At 36.9% G+C, this 20,721-nt stretch overlaps 1 protein-coding gene across 3 annotated transcripts in view; it reads left to right on the top strand.

The window, feature by feature from the left end:
• LRRK2 (leucine-rich repeat kinase 2) overlaps positions 1 to 20,721 on the top strand; it is a 207,764-nt gene that overhangs the window by 106,520 nt on the left and 80,523 nt on the right. For all 3 annotated transcript variants that reach the window (XM_010841504.1, XM_010841503.1, XM_010841505.1), the window contains 5 exons: positions 1,660 to 1,889; positions 2,311 to 2,438; positions 4,028 to 4,246; positions 7,520 to 7,721; positions 8,299 to 8,387. In XM_010841504.1, coding sequence (XP_010839806.1) covers positions 1,660 to 1,889; positions 2,311 to 2,438; positions 4,028 to 4,246; positions 7,520 to 7,721; positions 8,299 to 8,387 — 868 coding nt within the window. The remainder of the gene's footprint in view (positions 1 to 1,659; positions 1,890 to 2,310; positions 2,439 to 4,027; positions 4,247 to 7,519; positions 7,722 to 8,298; positions 8,388 to 20,721) is intronic.

Below are 20,721 nucleotides of genomic sequence, written 5' to 3'. Positions count from 1 at the left end.
GGCATTCATCACAGCATTAGAACAAAAATTTTTATAGTTTGTATGGAAACACAAAAGACCCTGAAAAGCTAAAGTAATCTTGAAAAAGATAAATGGGGCAGGAGGAATCAGGTTCCCTGTCTTTAAACTATACTACAAAGCTATAGTAATCAAAACACTATAGTATAGTACTGGCACAAAAAATAGAAATATAGACCAGCAGTACAGGATAGAAAGCCCAGAGATAAACCTACAGACTTCCTTGGTGGCTCAGATGGTAAAGCGTCTGTCTACAAAGAGGGAGACCTGGGTTCGATCCCTGGGTTGGGAAGATCCCCTGGAGAAGGAAATGTCAATCCACTCCAGTACTATTGCCTGGAAAATCCCATGGGACAGAAAATCCCATGGACTTGTAGGCTACAGTCTGTGGGGTCGCAAAGAGTCAGACACGACTGAGCAACTTCCCTTCAATCTATAACAAAGGAGGCAAGAGTACAATAGAGAAAAGACAGCCTCTTCCGTAAGTGGTGCTGGGGAATCTGGACAGCTACATGTAAAAGAATGAAATTAGAATTCTACCTAATATCATAAAAAAAAACAAAACTGTAAAACCCTTAGAGGAAAACATAGGAAAAATACTCTTTGACATAAATCACAGTAAGATCTTTTTTTGACTTATCCCATAAAATAATGAAAATAAAAACAAATAATTGGCACCTAATTAAGCATAAAAGCTTTTTGCACAGCAAAGGAAACCATAAACAAGATGAGAAGACAACCCTCAGGATGGGAGAAAATATTTGCAAATGAAGCAACAGACAAAGGATTAACCTTTAAAATATACAAACAGCCTATGGAGCTCAATATCAAAAAATCAAACAGTCCAATCAAAAATGGGTGAAAGACCTAAATAGACATCTCTACAAAGAAGACATACAGATGGCCACGAGGCATATGAAAAGATGCTCAGTATCACTAATTCTTAGAGAATGCAAATCAAAACTACAATGAGGTATCACCTCGCATCAGCCAGAGTGGCCATCATCAAAAAATCTATAAGCAATAAATGCTGGAGAGGGTGTGGATAAAAGGGAACCCTCTTACACTGTTAGTGGGAATGCAAATTGGTATAACCACTGTGGAGAACATTATGGAGCTTCTTTAATACATGGCAAAACCAATACAATATTGTAAAGTTAAAATTAAAAAAAAAAAACAATAGCAAAAAAAAAATAAAATAAAACTTGTTAACAAACAAACAAAAAAAACTAAACATTGATCTACCTTGATTCTTTATCCTATGGGCTTTGTAAAATTTTATGCTTTATAATTTTTAGAGTTTTATTTGTGATATTTAAAGAAATTGTGTATGTGTTTTATGTAAAATTTTAATGAGTATTATAAACATTTTGATACTTAGATTCTTTCTAGTGTCATTATATTTGATGAGGCTTCCAATCATTATCAGCTAGACCAACCAACATCACTAACAAAGTAGATGTATTAACAATGCATTGAAAGACACATGCATTATTAAGTTAGTATGAGTTATGTGCTCTTTTGCATACTGTACATTATGACATTTTGATATTTAAAATAATTCAGTGCATAAGAATTCACCTATAGCCTAAGTATGCTGTTAAGCAGTTTATTATTTTATTTTTGTTTTTCAAATACCAGGTTTCTTCAGCAGCGGTTGAAAAAGGCTGTGCCCTATAACCGAATGAAACTTATGATTGTGGGAAATACTGGGAGTGGCAAGACCACCTTATTACAGCAATTAATGAAAATCAAGAAATCAGATCTTGGGATGCAAGGTGCCACAGTTGGCATTGATGTGAAAGACTGGCCCATCCAAATAAGAGGCAAAGGGAAGAAAGACCTCATTCTGAATGTATGGGATTTTGCAGGTATTTATTTTGCTAAATTTTTTATTCAGATATCTTTTTTAAAACAGGGATTTAAAAACTGAATTTTCTGTTTCAATACTACAGAGACCTGATGGATCATATGGGATTATTCCAAAGTCATTTATTTCTCCTAATTCTTCCCTTGCCACCAGAATGGAGAAGCCATGGAAGGAAATGTTAGGAACCAGCACGTGTCAGCTGAAGCTACATAGCTGACACATAAGCAAGAAGTTGTCAATCCCTAGTAAAAACCCAGTGTAATCTTGTAGCTGTTATCTTTTGATTGTTTTTCTCTCTCTCTCTCTCTTTTTTTTTTTTTTTGTATGGTAAAGAGTGGGTAGTGCCATCTAACTTTATTTTTGAAGAAGAGGATTTTTGTCTATTCTTTGGAAGACTGAAAAGTTCTCCAATCTTTATTTAGGTCGTGAGGAATTCTACAGCACTCATCCCCACTTTATGACCCAACGAGCCTTGTATCTTGCAGTCTATGACCTCAGCAAAGGGCAAGCAGAAGTTGATGCCATGAAGCCTTGGCTTTTCAATATAAAGGTGATATGACCTAATAATTTGAAAATAGAAAATAGTTCATGGGTTTTCTTATTGTATATAAGGTGATTTATTTGGGGCAAATAGTACCATCAAACAGACTTTTCAAATACTTTTTTTGCAAGAAAGTTAGAAGAACTTAAACTTTGAGTTAGGAAATTTTTAGGAGTAATTAAGTTGTGACATGAAAATAGTATGTTCTATGTTAATGAAAGATAGAGAAATTTGAAGCCCTTTTAATCTGTTAAAAATGAGAATATATGTTAGACTATATTTTTATATTCTTTTTTATTTTATTTTATTTATTTATTGGCTGCACTGTGTGGCTTGCAAGATCTCAGTTCTCTGACCAGGGATTGAACTTGGACCATGGCAGTGAAAGCCCCAAATCCTAACCATGAGGCTATCAGGGAGCTCCCTGGTATTATTACTTATGTATAACATGAATTTCCTTAATTTTAAATAAACTGTAGTAAGAAAAAGAAGCAATCTATGCATTACCAACTGTGTCCTCAGAGGCAATTTAGTGTAAAGCCCTGTAGGACTTATAGTTTTAAATGGTCCCAGATGAATATTATATTTGAAATTTTGTAACTTTTCCATTTTGTCTCTTGCTGTTAGATATTCCTTCATGTATATATGATTTAAAAAATATGTGCCTTTTTAGAATTGAGACTAAAGTAAAGATGAATGGTTATTGAATAATGCTCTAGTAGGCTCTTCTGTGAGGCAAATCTGAGCCACCAGGGAAGCCTACTATTAAGAGACATTTCTAAGTATAGAGACAGGTCAACTTAAAAAGTATCAGCAGATACATGCTTGACTTTATCTTATAATCTATAGATAATACATTAGAATATGTAATGAATCCATACACCTTTTCCAAAGGAATACCCAAGACAGAAGTAGCAATAAAGTTATAAATGACAGTCATCAATCAGATGAAATAATTTAGATGAAGCTTTTCTCTCTCAAAGAGATGGGGACTGGGCAAGTGGTCAGGAAGGAAATACAATGTGCTTTTAACTTTGTATGAAAAATAATGTTCAGTTCCACTTTGCTGAACATAGTTTTGTTTTTGCCAAATAAATCCTCTACTTCAAATTACTGTCCAAATGCTTTTATTACTTTAGTGACTTGTTTTTTCTTTGTAGAAGCCACACTGAATTACTATAATTTGAATTAATAAGGTTTAATTCAAAGATAAGGAAGAGAAAATATAAAACAAATTATTACTCTGATATTATTTGGGTGTTATTAAATACTATTTTATCTAGAAGCCTAAAGCACACTTAAAGAATAACCCATTTTAGGCACAGAAGAAAGAAATGTGCTATTACTGTCACATGGGCTGCCTGAAAAGTGACAATAACTAGATTAAGAAGGAGCATAAAAATGACTTTTAAAAATTTCTTAAGTTTAATTTGTTTCCTTAGGTTTAAGGAAGGGAAGACAGTTGTCATTTTCTTCTTGAGGTCTTTTGAATTCTCATTTCGACTCTAGTGAATTTCGTAGAAAGTGAATATCAATGGAAATATAAGCAGTGTTGATTTTAAAACAAACACAAGAGTATTTTGTATCTTCCCCCATAGGCCCGTGCTTCTTCTTCCCCTGTGATTCTAGTTGGCACACATTTAGATGTTACTGATGAGAAGCAGCGCAAAGCCTGTATCAGTAAAATTACCAAGGAACTCTTGAACAAACGAGGGTTTCCTGCAATACGAGATTACCACTTTGTGAATGCCACTGAGGAATCCGATGCTTTGGCAAAACTTCGGAAAACCATCATCAATGAGAGCCTTAATTTCAAGGTAACATGGTTCATTGCCTACCCTAGGTGGTAGATAAATATAATTTATTAACTCTTACATTCTGCAACTGCTAAGAAATATCAGCAGTCTTGAGAACAACTATCTTAAAAGTGTGTTTTTTTCTTATCTGTTAGCATTATTCAAGTACTTTTAATTTTAAAATTATTTATGTCAGACTTAATTTTGAACTCATAGAATTAGAAATTAAAAATAATTGAGAATCCTGAGAGAAAAGGGTATCTGAGAGGCTGAGAGAATGTTCCTGAGAGAATCTGGGACATATTTCTGATGCCCTTTCTCTCCAACATCCTATAGTATTGATTCAATCAAAAGGATAAAGGTGGATGTTGGGATCTTGGAGTTATCTTTCTTGTATTTTTCTTTGACTGGTTTTCCTCCATCTGCTCCTTTCTTTTGGAGTTTCTGTTTTATGTTCATCTTGGTATTTGTTGTTCCTTCATGTCTTTGTCACTGTGATCCCCCTTTGAAATATATATTTTTTTCCCCTTCAATATTGAGAGAAGGCTCTTTCATCTGGTCACCATGGTCTCTAATTTGGTTTTCAACAATGTATAAGCAATATTCTAGTTCAGACAAACTTTAAGAATTATGTTTTTGATTTACAAAGTTTTTATTTCTGGTAAGACAAATACAGTTCATAGAGTTCATAAAACACAAATAAATTGGTTAACAAATGCTTGTTTTTAATACTGGAAAGAGAAAGAAATTTTACCTGGGCTCTACAGATAGCAAGGGGTAAACTGTACTGGAAAACACTTTGAATAGTTCAATATGACAAACACAATAGTGGATCTCACTGTTAGTCTCTATTGGTTTAGCTCATTAGTACTAATGATCAAAGCGGTGGCTCCTAACAAGGGTCTTGTTTTGCCTGGAAAGTCCCAGTGTAATTATTGTGTCTTACTACATTCTCAGAAGCATTCCAGTTTGGATGATAAGTTATACGGTCACCTTGGTTATAGCACGTTGTCCAGTTAGCTTAGTTCTGTTCCATTTCTACAGATTATGCTCTGTCCAAAACTTAATGAGCCATTTGTAAGTGTGCCCGTATTTGTGGTGCCCAGAGAGAGAATTTGCACATTTATATCTTTCCACACATTTATCACAATCAATAAAAGCTTTTACAAATGTGGGTCAATGGAGTTTTATGTTAGAAGAATAAAATATCATTTATCTCTAGTTTTTGCTACTCTTTTCTGAGACATATGATTAAAGAGTGACATGACTTTTATGAAACAAATGCATCAAATTAATATATTCAATTAAATATCCTCTTTACCCAGGGAGTTTCCTTTTGAGACTCTCTGTACTTACAGAACTTTGCTGTTACTTATAATATTTTAATAGCTTCTCTTTTATCATTGATATCAGACCATTTATCATATTTTAAAAAAGAATTCTTAAAGTATGAGTTTGTTTTGAGAAAATCTGAGTTTAGTTGAAAAGTCTATGAATAAAGTAGTTGATTCATCAAGCTGGACTAGTACTACTTTAGGCTAATAGCAAGTTAGACCAGTTTACTGGCAATAAGACCAGTCTGCTTTCTGCACTTGTACATGAACTCTGAAGGCAATACCGGATAGGAGGTTAACAACAAATGCTTTGAGAAACGGCAGTATTATTTGAAGGAAGGTATATATTGCAAATGGATGCATCATTCTGTTATGTTGGTTTGAAAATTCAATTGGCTGCTTTGCAGAATAGTGATGCAGATGACCCCAAAACAAAACGCCTGCCAACTTGAATATTCTTTCCTCCCTGAGGTGCCTCAACCTGTATTCAGTCAGCAGCTTTTAATCTATTTAGAAATCTTTTTTGTTTGGCCTTTCATTTGTTTTTCATCTTTTCCTTTTATCTTGATCTTTTCTAATCTTTGTGTGTCTCACTCTTATTAACATGTGTCCATGCAGAGTTTAGAATAAAAGCTTTCTGTTTTTGACTGTTGGTGACCTGATGATAAAGGAAGTAGGACAAAATAGAAATCAGTGCCAACAATGTCCCTCTCGGTCTTGTCCAGTCCCTTAGCAGAGTGGGATCCTTTGCTCACCCTGTAATCCAGCCCTGTAAAATCCATCCCTTTGTTACTTGACTACTATGTGAACTCTTGTTTACTTTTATATGTAGGTTTCCCTTCTTGGGTTAAACGCAAACTTCAATCTGAAGTTCTGTTTTATCTTAATTTATAAATGATGAAGAGAGGGAATATGAAAAGTGGAGATTAGTGAAATTATATTTAATTTTCTGGTTCAAGGGGTATGTCAAAACGATCTTGACTGGAAGTAAATATGTAAGTAATGGTTACGGCTGCTATAAATCAGGTTCCTGAAGGATCAAGAGTAGAAAAAAAACAAGTATAATGTTTATGTGTGTGCGTGTGTGCAGGTATAATAAACCCAGTTTCTATTTGTATAAGTTGAAGAATTCAAGTAGAAATTTTATTCTTTATTGTCAAGAATATATTCATGGGTTGAGAAATGAGGAGAGTTTGCCACCTGGTGGTTTGCAAAGGCATTTACTATTATTAAAGTTGTATTTCTATTTAAAATTAGATTTTTAAGAAAAAATGTTTGGAAATATTTTTATTACAGAAACTCTCTTCATAAGGTCATTCTATTAAAATTTTGATTTTAATTAGATTCTAAGTGTAAGAGACCCCAAATCATCTTCTCGTATAGAATCATTGGGGTTTAGATGATTTTTTTATTTTTCCAAGTTCAGGTCTCCATGAAAAAGCATAGCTTGGTGAGGAAATTTCATGTCTGTCTCCAGACTTCACTGTTGATATGTACATCCCACTAATATTACATTTTGCAAATAGCAAGAACAAAATTTAGTTTTACTTTCGGATGTGGATATTTTCATCTAAAAAATAAAGTCCAAAAGCTCTTACAATCCTGACCTTTATGTTAGCATATCTATTGCCTGTAGATTTAATGTCTTAGAAAATAGTAGGTCCTTTATTTAAGGTTAATGATTTGTCCTGGATTTCGCCTTGGATTTTCTGAATACCTTGATAATTATTTCCATACAATGTTATTTGATAGTTCTTTCCAAATTGGCTTCTGTGTTCATTTTTTTTTTCTTTTTTTTAAGGTAATCTTATTTATTTCTCACGATTTAATTAGTCTTACATTGCATCTTGATTTTATTAAAAATAATCATTTTCTGAATGATTAGCACAGAATTTACCAACCACCTGACACATAGATGTATAAAATGGATTTTTACAGCTTGTCATCTGTAATTTCATAGATCCGAGATCAGCCTGTTGTTGGGCAGCTGATTCCAGACTGCTACGTAGAACTTGAGAAAATCATTTTATCAGAGCGTAAAAATGTGCCAATTGAATTTCCTGTAATTGACCGGAAACGATTATTACAACTTGTGAGAGAACATCAGCTGCAGTTAGATGAAAATGAGCTTCCTCATGCAGTTCACTTTCTAAATGAATCAGGTTTGTTTATTACATATTTTTTCAAAGCTCTGCAGTAGAGTTGGTGAAAATGTATCTGAACCTTGTATAGAATTTACATTTAAAAGAATATTGACAAAATTCTTTAATAGGTAGCTGATGTTTTTTTCTTTTTGAAAGATCATCATGTGTACTGATGTGGAATCATATATTATGTCATAAGAGAAAAATTTAGAAATTATCTAAAGACAGTAGTGGAAAAAGTCTCTCAGCCAGAGTTAAAACATGTGGATTCTAGAGCTTGACTGTAGTATTCAGGAACTGTGAGACTCTAAGTTCAAGCTATATCCTTCATAGTATCAAGTGAATTTAGTGTATGTGGAAGTTATTTTTACACTTGCAGGAGAATTATTATTGTGATGGTTTAACTTGGCACTTGGAGAATCAATGGTTGACTGAGATGAAAGCTAGGATGCACTGGTTCTGGTCTCAGCTCTGACCCCAACAATGCTGAAGTTTCCTAATCTGTAAAATGAGGAGGCTGAGCTAGATTCTCTGTGAAGCCCCTTGATATTTTCATATTCCAAATTCCATGTTTCACTTTTGATTTTTCCTACAGGGGTCCTTCTTCATTTTCAAGACCCAGCATTGCAGTTAAGCGACTTATATTTTGTAGAACCCAAGTGGCTTTGTAAAGTCATGGCACAGGTTGGTATATTATACTTCTGAGGCATGGGGGTAACACCTAGAGTACTGAGGTTTATAGAGTTTGTGTTTAGTTAAGGTAGAAACTCCAAATACTTTGGCCACCTGATGTGAAGAACTAACTCATTGGTAAAGACCCTGATGCTGGGAAAGATTGAAGGCAGGAAGAGAAGGGGACAACAGAGGATGAGATGGTTGGATGGCATCACTAATTCAATGGGCATGAGTTTGAGTAAACTCTGGGAGTTGCTGATGGACAGGGAGCCCTGGTATGCTGCAGTTCATGGGGTTGCAAAGAGTTGGACACAACTGAGTGAACTGACTGAAGGTAGAAAGTACTGTGAACATAGAAAATGGTAGAACAATTTTTGTAGAAGATTGCATAAATAAGAACTTTGTGGAAGAGGAGAAGATATCTTAGAATTTAATGTCTTTGTTTTCAATTCATAGACAGGTGTTTGTGTCACTCTGTTCCATAGTACCTTTCTAGATCCAAGAAGTTTTTCTTTATGCAGTCTTCTCACAAATTGTTCTACCATTTTCTATATTCACAGTTTTTTGGCTTGTTTATTGATATAATTAGTTGAATGAAAGCTTTGTGAAAATCTGTGGAGTAAATAAGTATAAGAAAATTGGGTTGATGAGCTTGTGAAACCTCTGTCTATAACATGTCGGGAAATTTTGACTCTTCAGTGGAATATAAAACTCTGGGCTTCTCTGGTAGCTCAGATGGTAAAGAATCTGCCTGCAATGCAGGAGACTCAGGTTTGATCCCTGGGTGAGGAAGATCGGCCTGGAGAAGGGAATGGCTGCCCACTCCAGTATTCTTGCCTGGAGAATTCCATGGACAGAGGAGCCTGGCAGACATAATTGGATTGATAAGGCTGTGAAACCTCTGTGTAGACAATAAGGAAGGAAATTGTGACTTTTCAATATAATATAAAACTCTAAATGCTTAGCATTTTGAAAAGTGGTAGTTATGGCTGTCTATATTTCATATGGAAAATTTCTTCTATCAATAATAATCAGTTACCAATGAGTTTATATTAATTAGCTACCATAATCCTCTCTGTAGATTTGCCACAGAAAACCACTCAAACAACACACTAGCTCAGGGTTCCTCAATGTCAGCCCTATGGACATTTGGGGGCAGGTAATTCTTTGTTGTACATTGTAGGAGGATAGCAGCACCTTTGGCCTCTACCCTCTAGACGCCAGTATGGCGTATACATCTTTGGCCTCTACCCTCTAGTACTTTCCCAGTATGAGAAGCAAAAATGTACCCAGAAATTTCCAAATATTTTAGGAAGTACAAAATCACCTTGGGGAGGACGACTGTGTCTGGATGAATCATGAATTGAAATGAGCTTAGGGAGGGAGTCTTCAGCATGTGTACTCACTGGAAGCTATTTTTCTTATAAGTGTAATTTATAGTTACTAAAATATATCTTTTTACATTAGAAATCTCTTTTCTAATTAACCATAATGTTAATTAAATCCCTTCAGATAATCTGAATGATAGTTCCTAAATTTCTTTTTTTTTTTAATTATTTTTTTTTTTGGAGGCTGATTACTTTACAATATTATATTGGTTTTGTCATACATTGACATGAATCTGCCGTGAGTGTACATATGTTCCCCATCCTGAACCCCCACTCCCACCACCCTCCCCATCCCATCCCTCTGGGTCATCCCAGTGCACCAGCCCCAAGCACCTTGTATCATTCATCGAACCTGGGCTGGCAGTCTGTTTCACATATGATAATATACATGTTTCAATGCCATTCTCCCAAACCATCGCACCCTCGCCCCTCCCACAGAGTCCAAAAGACTGTTCTATACATCTATGTCTCTTTTGCCATCTCGCATACGTGGTTATCATTACCGTCTTTCTAAATTCCATATATATGTGTTAGTACACTGTATTGGTGTTTTTCTTTCTGGCTTACTTCACTCTGTATAATAGGCTCCAGTTTCATCCACCTCATTAGAACTGATTCAAATGTATTCTTTTAATGGCTGAGTAACACTCCATTGTATATATGTACCATAGCTTTCTTATCCATTCATCTGCTGATGAACATCTAGGTTGCTTCCATGTCCTGGCTATTATAAACAGTGCTGCGATGAACATTGGGGTACACGTGTCTCTTTCGATTCTGGTTTCCTCAGGTGTGTATGTCCAGCAGTGGGATTGCTGGGTCATATGGCAGTTCTATTTCCAGTTTTTAAAGGAATCTCCACACTGTTCTCCATAGTGGCTGTACTAGTTTGCATTCCCACCAACAGTGTAAGAGGGTTCCCTTTTCTCCACACCCTCTCCAGCATTTATTGCTTGTAGACTTTTGGATTTCAGCCATTCTGACTGGCGTGAAATGGTTCCTCATAGTGGTTTTGATTTGCATTTCTCTGATAATGAGTGATGTTGAGCATCTTTTCATGTGTTTGTTAGCCATCTGTATGTCTTCTTTGGAGAAATGTCTGTTTAGTTCTTTGTCCCATTTTTTGATTGGGTTGTTTATTTTTCTGAAATTGAGCTGCAGGAGTTGCTTGTATATTTTTGAGATTAATTCTTTGTCAGTTGCTTCGTCTGCTATTATTTTCTCCCATTCTGAAGGCTGTCTTTTCACCTTGCTTACAGTTTCCTTTGTTGTGCAAAAGCTTTTAATTTTAATTAGGTCCCATTTGTTTATTTTTGCTTTTATTTCCATTACTCTGGGAGGTGGGTCATAGAGGATCCTGCTGTGATTTATGTCGGAGAGTGTTTTGCCTATGTTTTCCTCTAGTAGTTTTATAGTTTCTGGCTTTACGTTTAGATCTTTAATCCATTTTGAGTTTGTTTTTGTATATGATGTTAGAAAGTGTTCCAGTTTCATTTTTTTACAAGTCGTTGACCAGTTTTCCCAGCACCACTTGTTAAAGAGATTGTCTTTTCTCCATTGTATATTCTTGCCTCCTTTGTCGAAGATAAGGTGTCCATGGGTGTGTGGATTTATCTCTGGGCTTCCTATTTTGTTCCATTGATCTGTATTTCTGTTTTTGTGCCAGTACCATACTGTCTTGATGACTGTGGCTTTGTAGTAGAGCCTGTAGTAGAGGTTTTTTGTATTTCCATACAAATTGTGAAATTATTTGTTCTGGTCCAGTGTTCTTGCCTGGAGAATCCCAGGGATGGGAGAGCCTGGTGGGCTGCCGTCTGTGGGGTCACACAGAATCGGACACGACAGAAGCGACTTAGCAGCAGCAGCAGCAGTTCTATGAAAAATACCGCTGGTAGCTTGATTGGGATTGCATTGAATCTAGAGATTGCTTTGGGTAATATACTCATCTTCACTATATTGATTCTTCCAATTCATGACCATGGTATATTTCTCTATCTAGTGTCCTCTTTGATTTCTTTCACCAGTGTTTTATAGTTTTCTATGCATAGGTCTTTTGTTTCTTTAGGTAGATATATCCCTTAGTATTTTATTCTTTTTGTTGCAATGCTGAATGGAATTGTTTCCATAATTTCTCTTTTTGTTTTCTCATTTTTAGTGTATAGGAATGCAAGGGATTTCTGTGTATTGATTTTATATCCTGCAACTTTACTATATTCATTAATTAGCTCTAGTAATTTTCTGGTGGAGTCTTTAGGGTTTCTATGTATAGGATCATGTCATCTGCAAACAGTGAGAATTTTACTTCTTTTCCAATCAGGATTCCTTTTATTTCTTTTTCTGCTCTGATTGCTGTGGCGAAAACTTCCAAAACTATATTGAATAGTAGTGGTCAGAGTGGGCAGCCTTGACTTGTTCCTGACATTAGGGGAAATGCTTTCAATTTTTCAATTGAGGATAATTTTGCTGTGGGTTTGTCATATATAGCTTTTATTATGTTGAGAATTCAGCTGTGAAGCTGTCTGGTCTTGGGCTTTTGTTTGCTGGAAGATTTCTGATTACAGTTTCCATTTCCGTCCTTGTGATGGGTCTGTTAAGATTTTCCATTTCTTCCTGGTTCAGTTTTGGAAAGTTGTACCTTTCTAATAAGAGTTTGTCCATTTCTTCCAAGTTGTCCATTTTATTGGCATATAGTTGCTGATAGCAGTCTTTTATGATCCTTTGTATTTCTGTGTTGTCTGTTGTGATCTCTCCATTTTCATTTCTAATTTTTTTTATTTGATTTTTCTCTCTTTGTTTCTTGATGAGTCTGGCTAATGGTTTGTCAATTTTATTTAACTTCTCAAAGTACCAGCTTTTGGCTTTGTTGATTTTTGCTATGGTCTCTTGTTTCTTTTGCATTTATTTCTGCCCTAATTTTTAAGATTTTTTTCCTTCTACTAACCCTGGGGTTCTTCATTTCTTCCTTTTCTAGTTGCTTTAGGTGTAGAGTTAGGCTATTTATTTGACTTTTTGTTTTTGTTTTTGGAGGTAAGTCTGTATTGCTGTGAACCTTCCCCTTAGCACTGCTTTTACAGTGTCCCATAGGTTTTGGGTTGTTGTGTTTTCATTTTCATTCGTTTCTATGCATATTTTGATTTCTTTATTGATTTCTTCTGTGATTTGTTTTTCAGCAGCGTGTTGTTCAACCTCCATATGTTTGAATTTTTAGTAGTTTTCCTCATGTAATTGACATCTAATCTTACTGCATTGTGGTCAGAAAAGATGCTTGGAATGATTTCAGTTTTTTTGAATTTACCAAGGCTAGATTTATGGCCCTATCATGGAGAAGGTTCCATGTGCACTTGAGAAAAAGGTGAAATTCATTGTTTTGGGGTGAAATGTCCTATAGATATTAATTAAGTCTAACTCGTCTCTTGTATCATTTAAAGTTTGTGTTTCCTTGTTAATTTTCTGTTTAGTTGATCTATTGATAGGTGTGAGTGGAGTATTAAAGTCTCTCACTATTATTGTGGTATTATTAATTTCCCCTTTCATACTTGTTAGCATTTGTCTTACATATTGCCATGCTTCTATGTTGGGTGCATATATATTTATGTAAATCTTCTTTATTGATCCTTTGATCATTATGTAGTGTCCTTCTTTATCTCTTTTCACAGCCTTTGTTTTAAAGTCTTTTTATCTGATATGAGTATTTCTACTACTGCCTTCTTTTTGGTCTCTATTTGCGTGGAATATTTTTTTCCACTTCACTTTCAGTCTGTATGTGTCTCTTGTTTTGAGGTGGGTCTCTTGTAGGCAACATATATAGGGGTCTTGTTTTTGTATCCATACAGCCAGGCTTTGTCTTTTGGTTGGGGCATTCAACCCATTTACATTTAAGGTAATTATTGATAAGTATGATCCCATTGCCATTTACTTTATTGTTTTGGGTTCAAGTTTATATACCCTTTCTGTGTTTCCTGTCAAGAGAAGATCCTTTAGCATTTGTTGGAGAGCTGGTTTGATGGTGCTGAATTCTCTCAGCTTTTGCTTGTCTGTAAAGCTTTTGATTTCTCCTTCATATTTGAATGAGATCCTTGCTGGGTACAGTAATCTGGGCTGTAGGTTCTTTTCTTTCATCACTTTAAGTATGTCCTGCCATTCCCTCCTGGCCTGAAGAGTTTCTATTGAAAGATCAGCTGTTATCCTTATGTGAATCCCCTTGTATGTTATTTGTTGTTTTTCCCTTGCTGCTTTTAATGTTTGTTCTTTGTGTTTGATCTTTGTTAATTTGATTAATATGGGTCTTGGGGTGTTTCACCTTGGGTTTATCCTGTTTGGGACTCTCTGGGTTTCTTGGACTCGGGTGACTATTTCCTTTCCCATTTTAGGGAAGTTTTCAACTATTATCTCCTCAAGTATTTTCTCATGGCCTTTCTTTTTGTCTTCTTCTTCTGGGACTCCTATGATTCGAATGTTGTGTCATTTAACATTGTCCCAGAGGTCTCTGAGGTTGTTCTTGTTTCTTTTAATTCTTTTTTCTTTTTTCCTCTCTGTTTCATTTATTTCTACTATTCTGTCTTCTACCTCACTAATCCTATCTTCTGCCTCTATTATTCTACTGTTGGTTCCCTCCAGAGTGTTTTTTATCTCATCTATTGCATTATTCATTATATATTGACTCTTTTTTATTTCTTCTAGGTCCTTGTTAAACATTTCTTGCATCTTCTCTATCCTTGTCTCCAAGCTATTTATCTGTAACTCCATTTTGTTTTCAAGATTTTGGATCATTTTCACTATCATTATTTGGAATTTTTTATCAGGTAGATTCCCTATGTCTTCCTCTTTTGTTTGGTTTGGTGGGCATTTATCCTGTTCCTTTACCTGCTGGGTATTTCTCTGCCTTTTCATCTTATTTATATTGCTGTGTTTGGGATGGCCTTTCCGTATTCTGGCAGTTTGTGGTTCCTCTTTATTGTGGAGGCTCCTAGCTGTGGGTGGGGTTGGACCTGTGGCTTGTCAAAGTTTCCTGGTTAGGGAAGCTTGTATCTGTGTTCTTGTGGGTGGAGCTGGATTTCTTCTCTCTAGAGTGCACTGTAGTGTCAAGTAATGAGTTTTGAGATGTCAGTGGGTTTTGTGTGACTTTGGGCAGCCTGTATATTGAAGCTCAGGGCTATGTTCCTGTGTTTTTGGAGAATTTGCATGGTATGTCTTGCTCTGGAACTTGTTGGCCCTTGAGTGGTGCTTGGTTTCAGTGTAAGTATGGAGGCGTTTGATGAGCTTCTATCGATTAATGTTCCCTGGAGTCAAGAGTTCTCTGGTGTTCTCAGGATTTTGACTTAAGCCTCCTGCCTATGGTTTTCAGTCTTAAACTTACAGTAGCCCCAAGACTTCTCCATCTATACAGCACTGATGATAAAACATCTAGGTTAATGATGAAAAGTTTCTCCACAGTGAGGGACACCTGGAGAGGTACACAGAGTTACATGGGAAAGAGAAGAGGGAGGAGGGAGATAGAGGTGAGAAAAAGGAGGAGAATGAGGAGGAATCAAAAGGGGTGAGAGCAAGCTAGCCAGTAATCATTTGCCTGTGTGCTCTCCACAGTCTGGATCCCTCAGAGATGTTCACAGAGTTACACAGAGAAGAGAAGAGGGAGGAAGGAGACAGAGGTGGCCAGGAGGATAAAGGTGGGAATCAAAAGGAGAGAGACAGATCCAGCCAGTAATCAGTTCCCTAGGTGTTCTCCACAACCCGGAACACACAAAGAGATTCACAGAGTTGGGTAGAGAAGAGAAGAGAAGGGGGAGGTAGGAGATAGAGGCGACCTGGTGGAGAAAAAGTAGAGTCCACAGAGGGAGAGAGCAGTCAAGCCAGTATTCTCGCTCTCAAGTAAAAATGGGTACTGAAGATTGGGTTCTTAAAGGTACAAAATTGATAACAAATACCAAAAAGCAAAGAATAAAAATCTAGAGTAGAGGTTAGAGTCTCAAAAATACAATATTAAAGGAAAAAACAAAGTCACAAAAATTATAAAATATATATATATATGAAGTTTGCTTTAAAAATTGGGTCTTTTTTTTGCAAAGTAGTAGGTTATAAAAATGAAAATTAAAGGAGTAATAAAGGACTTAAAATAAAAAAAAATTTAAATTAAACAAATGATAATAGTAAAAATATATCTAGGACTTTCTCTGGTGTTGTTGTGGACAGTGTGGGGTCAGTTCATTTTCAGATAGTTCCTTGATCCGGCTTACACTTCTCAAGATCTATAGGCCCCTTCCTATGTAGTCGGTGCTAACTTCAGGGTTTTAATCTATTGCACCTGTCACTTCCAAAGCAGTTCCCTCTGTTTATTTTAGCTTCTTCTGTTTGCTGGCCTCTTCAGTGTCTAATTTCCACCCTGACACAAAGGGGCAGTGGTGGACACTCTTTTAGGCTCACTTGTTCAGTCGTGCTATGGGCGGGGGGGAGGAACACTGCAGACAAATATCACTGGCGTCTGTGGGGAGTGCTCCCAGTGTCTCGGCCACACTGGGTTTGCCCCGGCTCACAGTGTGTGTGCTTTCCCAGTCTGCACTGCTCAGGCTCTAGGTTGCTCTGCCGGGAAATGTCTGAGGCAGGCCCTGGGTTGAGTGCACTTCCCAGGTCTAAGCCACTCAGGTTCAGGTTCTCCGGTACTCCACAAAGGCGCAGACTTGAGTGGGCCTGCGTTTTGTGCCCTTCCCTGGTCTGAGCAGCTCAGGTGACCAGGGGCTTGGCGAGTGCAGTTGCTGTCTTATCACCTTCCCTTTTCCTGCTGCTTGGTTTTCTGGGTGTAACCTGGTGTGCCTTCTCAGGTGTGCTTTGTGTCTCTTCTGGGGAGCTGATCTCTGGCTGTGACCCTCCTGGTGGATGTCGACCATCCAGAATCCCAAGGAGTCTTGGTTAGCAACGAAGCCTGCTTGCAGTTTGGTAGATGATACCTCTCTGGGGCCGCGATTGCCCCCTTCCGGCTCTGGCTGCCCTCGCCTGCCTGTCTCCAGAGGGGGATGGGCCGGTCTGCAGCCAGCTAGCTCTGCTCAGTCCTTTGTTCTGTGACTGGGCCTGACGGTGTCTTAGGTTAGGGCTTTTCGTGGGATAGCTATCCCAGGGTCTGGGTTGCTATCTCTAGTTAGTTCCCTCAGATTGCCCTCAGGGTATTCAGGCCCGGTCCTTACCCTAAGCAGCCCATGCCTCCCTGTCCAGTCCCGGCTTGCTAGCTTGCTAGTGGCTGATGCAAGTGTCTGCACTGCTTCTCCGCTGGGCATTTAGGCATGTAATCTGTGGGCTTTAATTATTTATTTGTTTTTCCTCCCGGTTATGTTGCTCTCTGAAATTCCAAGGCTCTCCACAGATTCGCCAGTGAGAGTGTTTCCTGGTGTTTGGAAACTTCTCTCTTTTTAAAGACTCCCTTCCTGGGTTGGATCTCTTTTTATGTTTTGTCTCTCTTTTTATGTTTTATATTTTTTCCTACCTCCTTTTGGAGACAATGGTCTGCCTTTCTGGGTGTCTGATGTCCTCTGCCAGCATTCAGAAGTTGTTTTGTGGAATTTGCTCAGCATTCAAATGTTCTTTCAATGAATTTGTGGGGGAGAAAGTGGTCTCCCCGTCCTGTTACTCTGCTATCTTAGGACCGCCCCCCTAAATTTCATCTAAGGAAAAAAGTTATTTTAAAGAGGGAACTCATTTACTGCTAAACCCTATACCATGGAACCTGAGAACATATTGAAACATTACAGTTGGCAATTAATTGTAATTGGACAGTTGCTAATATTCTGGTAGATATTTTAAAATTAGATTTTCACCCTAACGCAATAAGCCATGGAAAGTGTGATATTACTCATCTACTCAATGAGAATGAAGCCAGAAAATACAGTGGTCAAGCGTAAACTCTAGAGTCATTACAACCTGTGTTCAAATTTCTCCTAAATACTTATCAACTTTGACATTGCTTAATGTTTTCAGCCTTTGTTTCTTCCCTTGTAAAATAACAATAATAACAATATTATCTCCTACATTGCTTTTGTAGTTTGGTAAAAATGAGCAATAAATTTTAGTGAAATTTTATATTTAACCCATTTGGTAATTAAATACTTATGTCAGAAAAAAAAATCATCAAAACTATGAAGATGTATTCATGTATTTTTGAAAAAATGTGCCAGGAATGGAATAAATAAAAAGAAATATACTGTAGGTATATGCATTCTGTGTAGGAAAGGGGGTTTTACTTATACCCTGAAGAATTGTTACCCTAGGTGGCACATTCTATCAGAAAATAACTAAACTCCGTACAGTCAAGAAAAGGCTAAAGTTGCACCAAAAAGTGCATGTGTTTCCTTATGAATTGGGAATATTTAAAGTTGCACACATGTGGATATTAGGGTGGATACATCATATTCAATAGAATAATGAATTGGTTTGCATCAAAATCACTATCTTTTAACAAAATCAAATTTCCACCATGACTAAATAAAATCCCTGCAGATGCTATGGAGTAATTAAGAGGAAACTCCATGAAAGTTCTTCTCATTACTTATACTATTAGTTATACTATAAGCATGTTAATTTAATTGAAAATTGTTAGGAATTTGAACAGCTCAAGTTATTTTGAAAGATGGATCTAAAGGGTCAGTAAAGTGATTTAAATTCCTTATTAATGTAAATCATTTTATTTATGCTGATATATTGAAATATGTTATTTTACTAAGGTTTAAAGAGAATGACGGCTATAAGTAATCAAGTGAAAACAAGAATGACTTGCCTGACACTAAATCAGTAAAAATAAATAGAGGTATTCACCTCCATGAATCCTCAAGGCAAGGGCAGAAATAATGTATGGTGCAAAAGCTCTAATGAGCCCATCCACCCTCTCTGTGCCCTGAGCTTTTAGGTCACTAAACTTATTAAAGAAGTTTCCATCAGCACACAAATAAGTTTGCAAAACTCAACTAACTATATGATAAAAGAAATATGAAAGGGACTCACTGGATCAATTGTGTTGACTATTATAAAGCTTGCATGGTGATTTAGTCTTGATAAAATGTATGAGGAATTTGGAAGAGTCTCTTTCCTTGCATATGAGCCTAAGTTAGCCTTAGAAATAGCCAAGCTGAAGGAATAATAGGAGGTATTTTAAAGATGATAAATTTATGAAAAGGTTTAAGTTTTTTTATTGGTATGTAACAGAATACCCACAAACCTAGAGTACAAAAGTAAATTTGGAGAAAAACGTCAACAGTTCATTGGGGAAAAACATCAACAGTTTATTGTTTCTCACTATTCTATGGGTTTACTGGTTTCAGCCAAGTGGGTCTGCTCCACATGGCATTGACAGGGGTCATTCACTTGACTTCCTCGTTAAGATGGGCTGGAGATTCCAGGAAGGCTATATTCACACTTTTGGTTTGTTGGTTCTCCTCCATGTGACCTCTTGTACATATGTAGACCTCTTATAGGCCAGGCACAGAACTGGTAAAATGTTAGCTCTGCCATGTTCTGGTAACCAGAGCAACCACAGGTCTTGTTCAGATTTAAGGGAAAATGTATGGATTTTATATCTTGAAGGATTAAGCAACCTACATACTTATGGAGAGAAAAAGATTAATTTGTCCATCTTTGGAAACTATCTGCTACAAGTAGTGATTATTGTTCAGTTGCTAAGTTGTGTCAGACTCCTTTGTGATCACATGGACAGAAGCATACCAGGCTTCTCTGTCCTCCACTGTCTCCCAGAGTTTGCTCAAATTCATATCCATTGAGTTGGTGATGCTATTTAACCATCTCATCCTCTGCCACCCACTTCTCCTTTTGCCTTCAATCTTTCCCAGCACCAGGATCTTTTCCAAATACTGGTAGTGCACTATAGATCTAAAAAATCAAGCACAAACTTCTATTTTAAAATCAGTTTGTCTTAAGTAAAATAGAGTAAATATGTAATAGTGGCTAACATATGAGAGGTTACTTATATGCTTTTCAAAGATTATCTCATTTAATTCTTGAAACAACTCTTTTAAACAGTACTATTTGAGTGCCCATCTTGAAGATGAAGAACTTGATAGAGAGGTTAAATAATTTATCAAATTGCATACTGATAAATCACTTTTCACTTTCATGCATTGGAGAAGAAAATGGCAACCCACTCCAGTGTTCTTGCCTGGAGAATCCCAGGGATGGGGGAGCCTGGTGGGCTGCCATCTATGGGGTCACACAGAATCGGACACGATTGAAGCGACTCAGCAGCAGCAGCAGCAAATGTAATATTATTCATATTCAGGGAGAATTAGAGTTGGGATTTTAAACTAAGTGGTTTGACTCTAGTGCCTGAAAGCCTAATGCTATGATAAAATGCTCAAACTTTATTTTCCCAAAATTCACACATTCAACAATATTTATTATGAACCTAATGATGTTCCAGATATTGTTCTGGTACTGGGGCTATATAGCAGTAGGGAAAATAAGGTTTCTACGTTCACGGAGTTGATGTTCAAATGGGAGGAAACAACCAAAGCAAGAATACTTAATGTGTTTTGTGGTACAGATTGCTACAAAGAAAGCTTCAAGTGTGGTTGGGGATGGAGAGTGAGTTGTCAGACAAGGTCTTAGTGACTTTGTAGTTGTTCAGTCATTCAGTCATGCCCAACTCTTTCTGACCCCATGGACTGTGGTACATCAGGCTTCCCTCTCTTTCACCATCTTCTGGAGCTTGCTCAAACTCGTGTCCTTTGAGTCAGTGATGCCACCAACCATTTTGTCCTCTGTTGTCCCCTTGTCCTTCCACCTTCAATCTTTCCCAGCATCAGGGTCTTTTCTAATGAGTTGTCTCTTTGTATCAGGTGGCCAAACTGTTTGAGCTTCACTTCAGCATCAGTCCTTCCAACGAACATTCAGGATTGATTTCCTTTAGGATTGACTGGTTTGATCTCTTTGCAGTCCAAGGGACTCTCAAGAGTCTTCTCCAA

The sequence above is a fragment of the Bison bison genome, unplaced genomic scaffold (genome assembly GCF_000754665.1).
Source record: "Bison bison bison isolate TAMUID 2011002044 unplaced genomic scaffold, Bison_UMD1.0 scf7180017864163, whole genome shotgun sequence".
Lineage (NCBI taxonomy): Eukaryota > Metazoa > Chordata > Mammalia > Artiodactyla > Bovidae > Bison > Bison bison.
The sequence above is the reverse complement of the archived record's forward strand: the minus strand, read 5'-3'. Positions and strand labels throughout refer to the sequence as shown.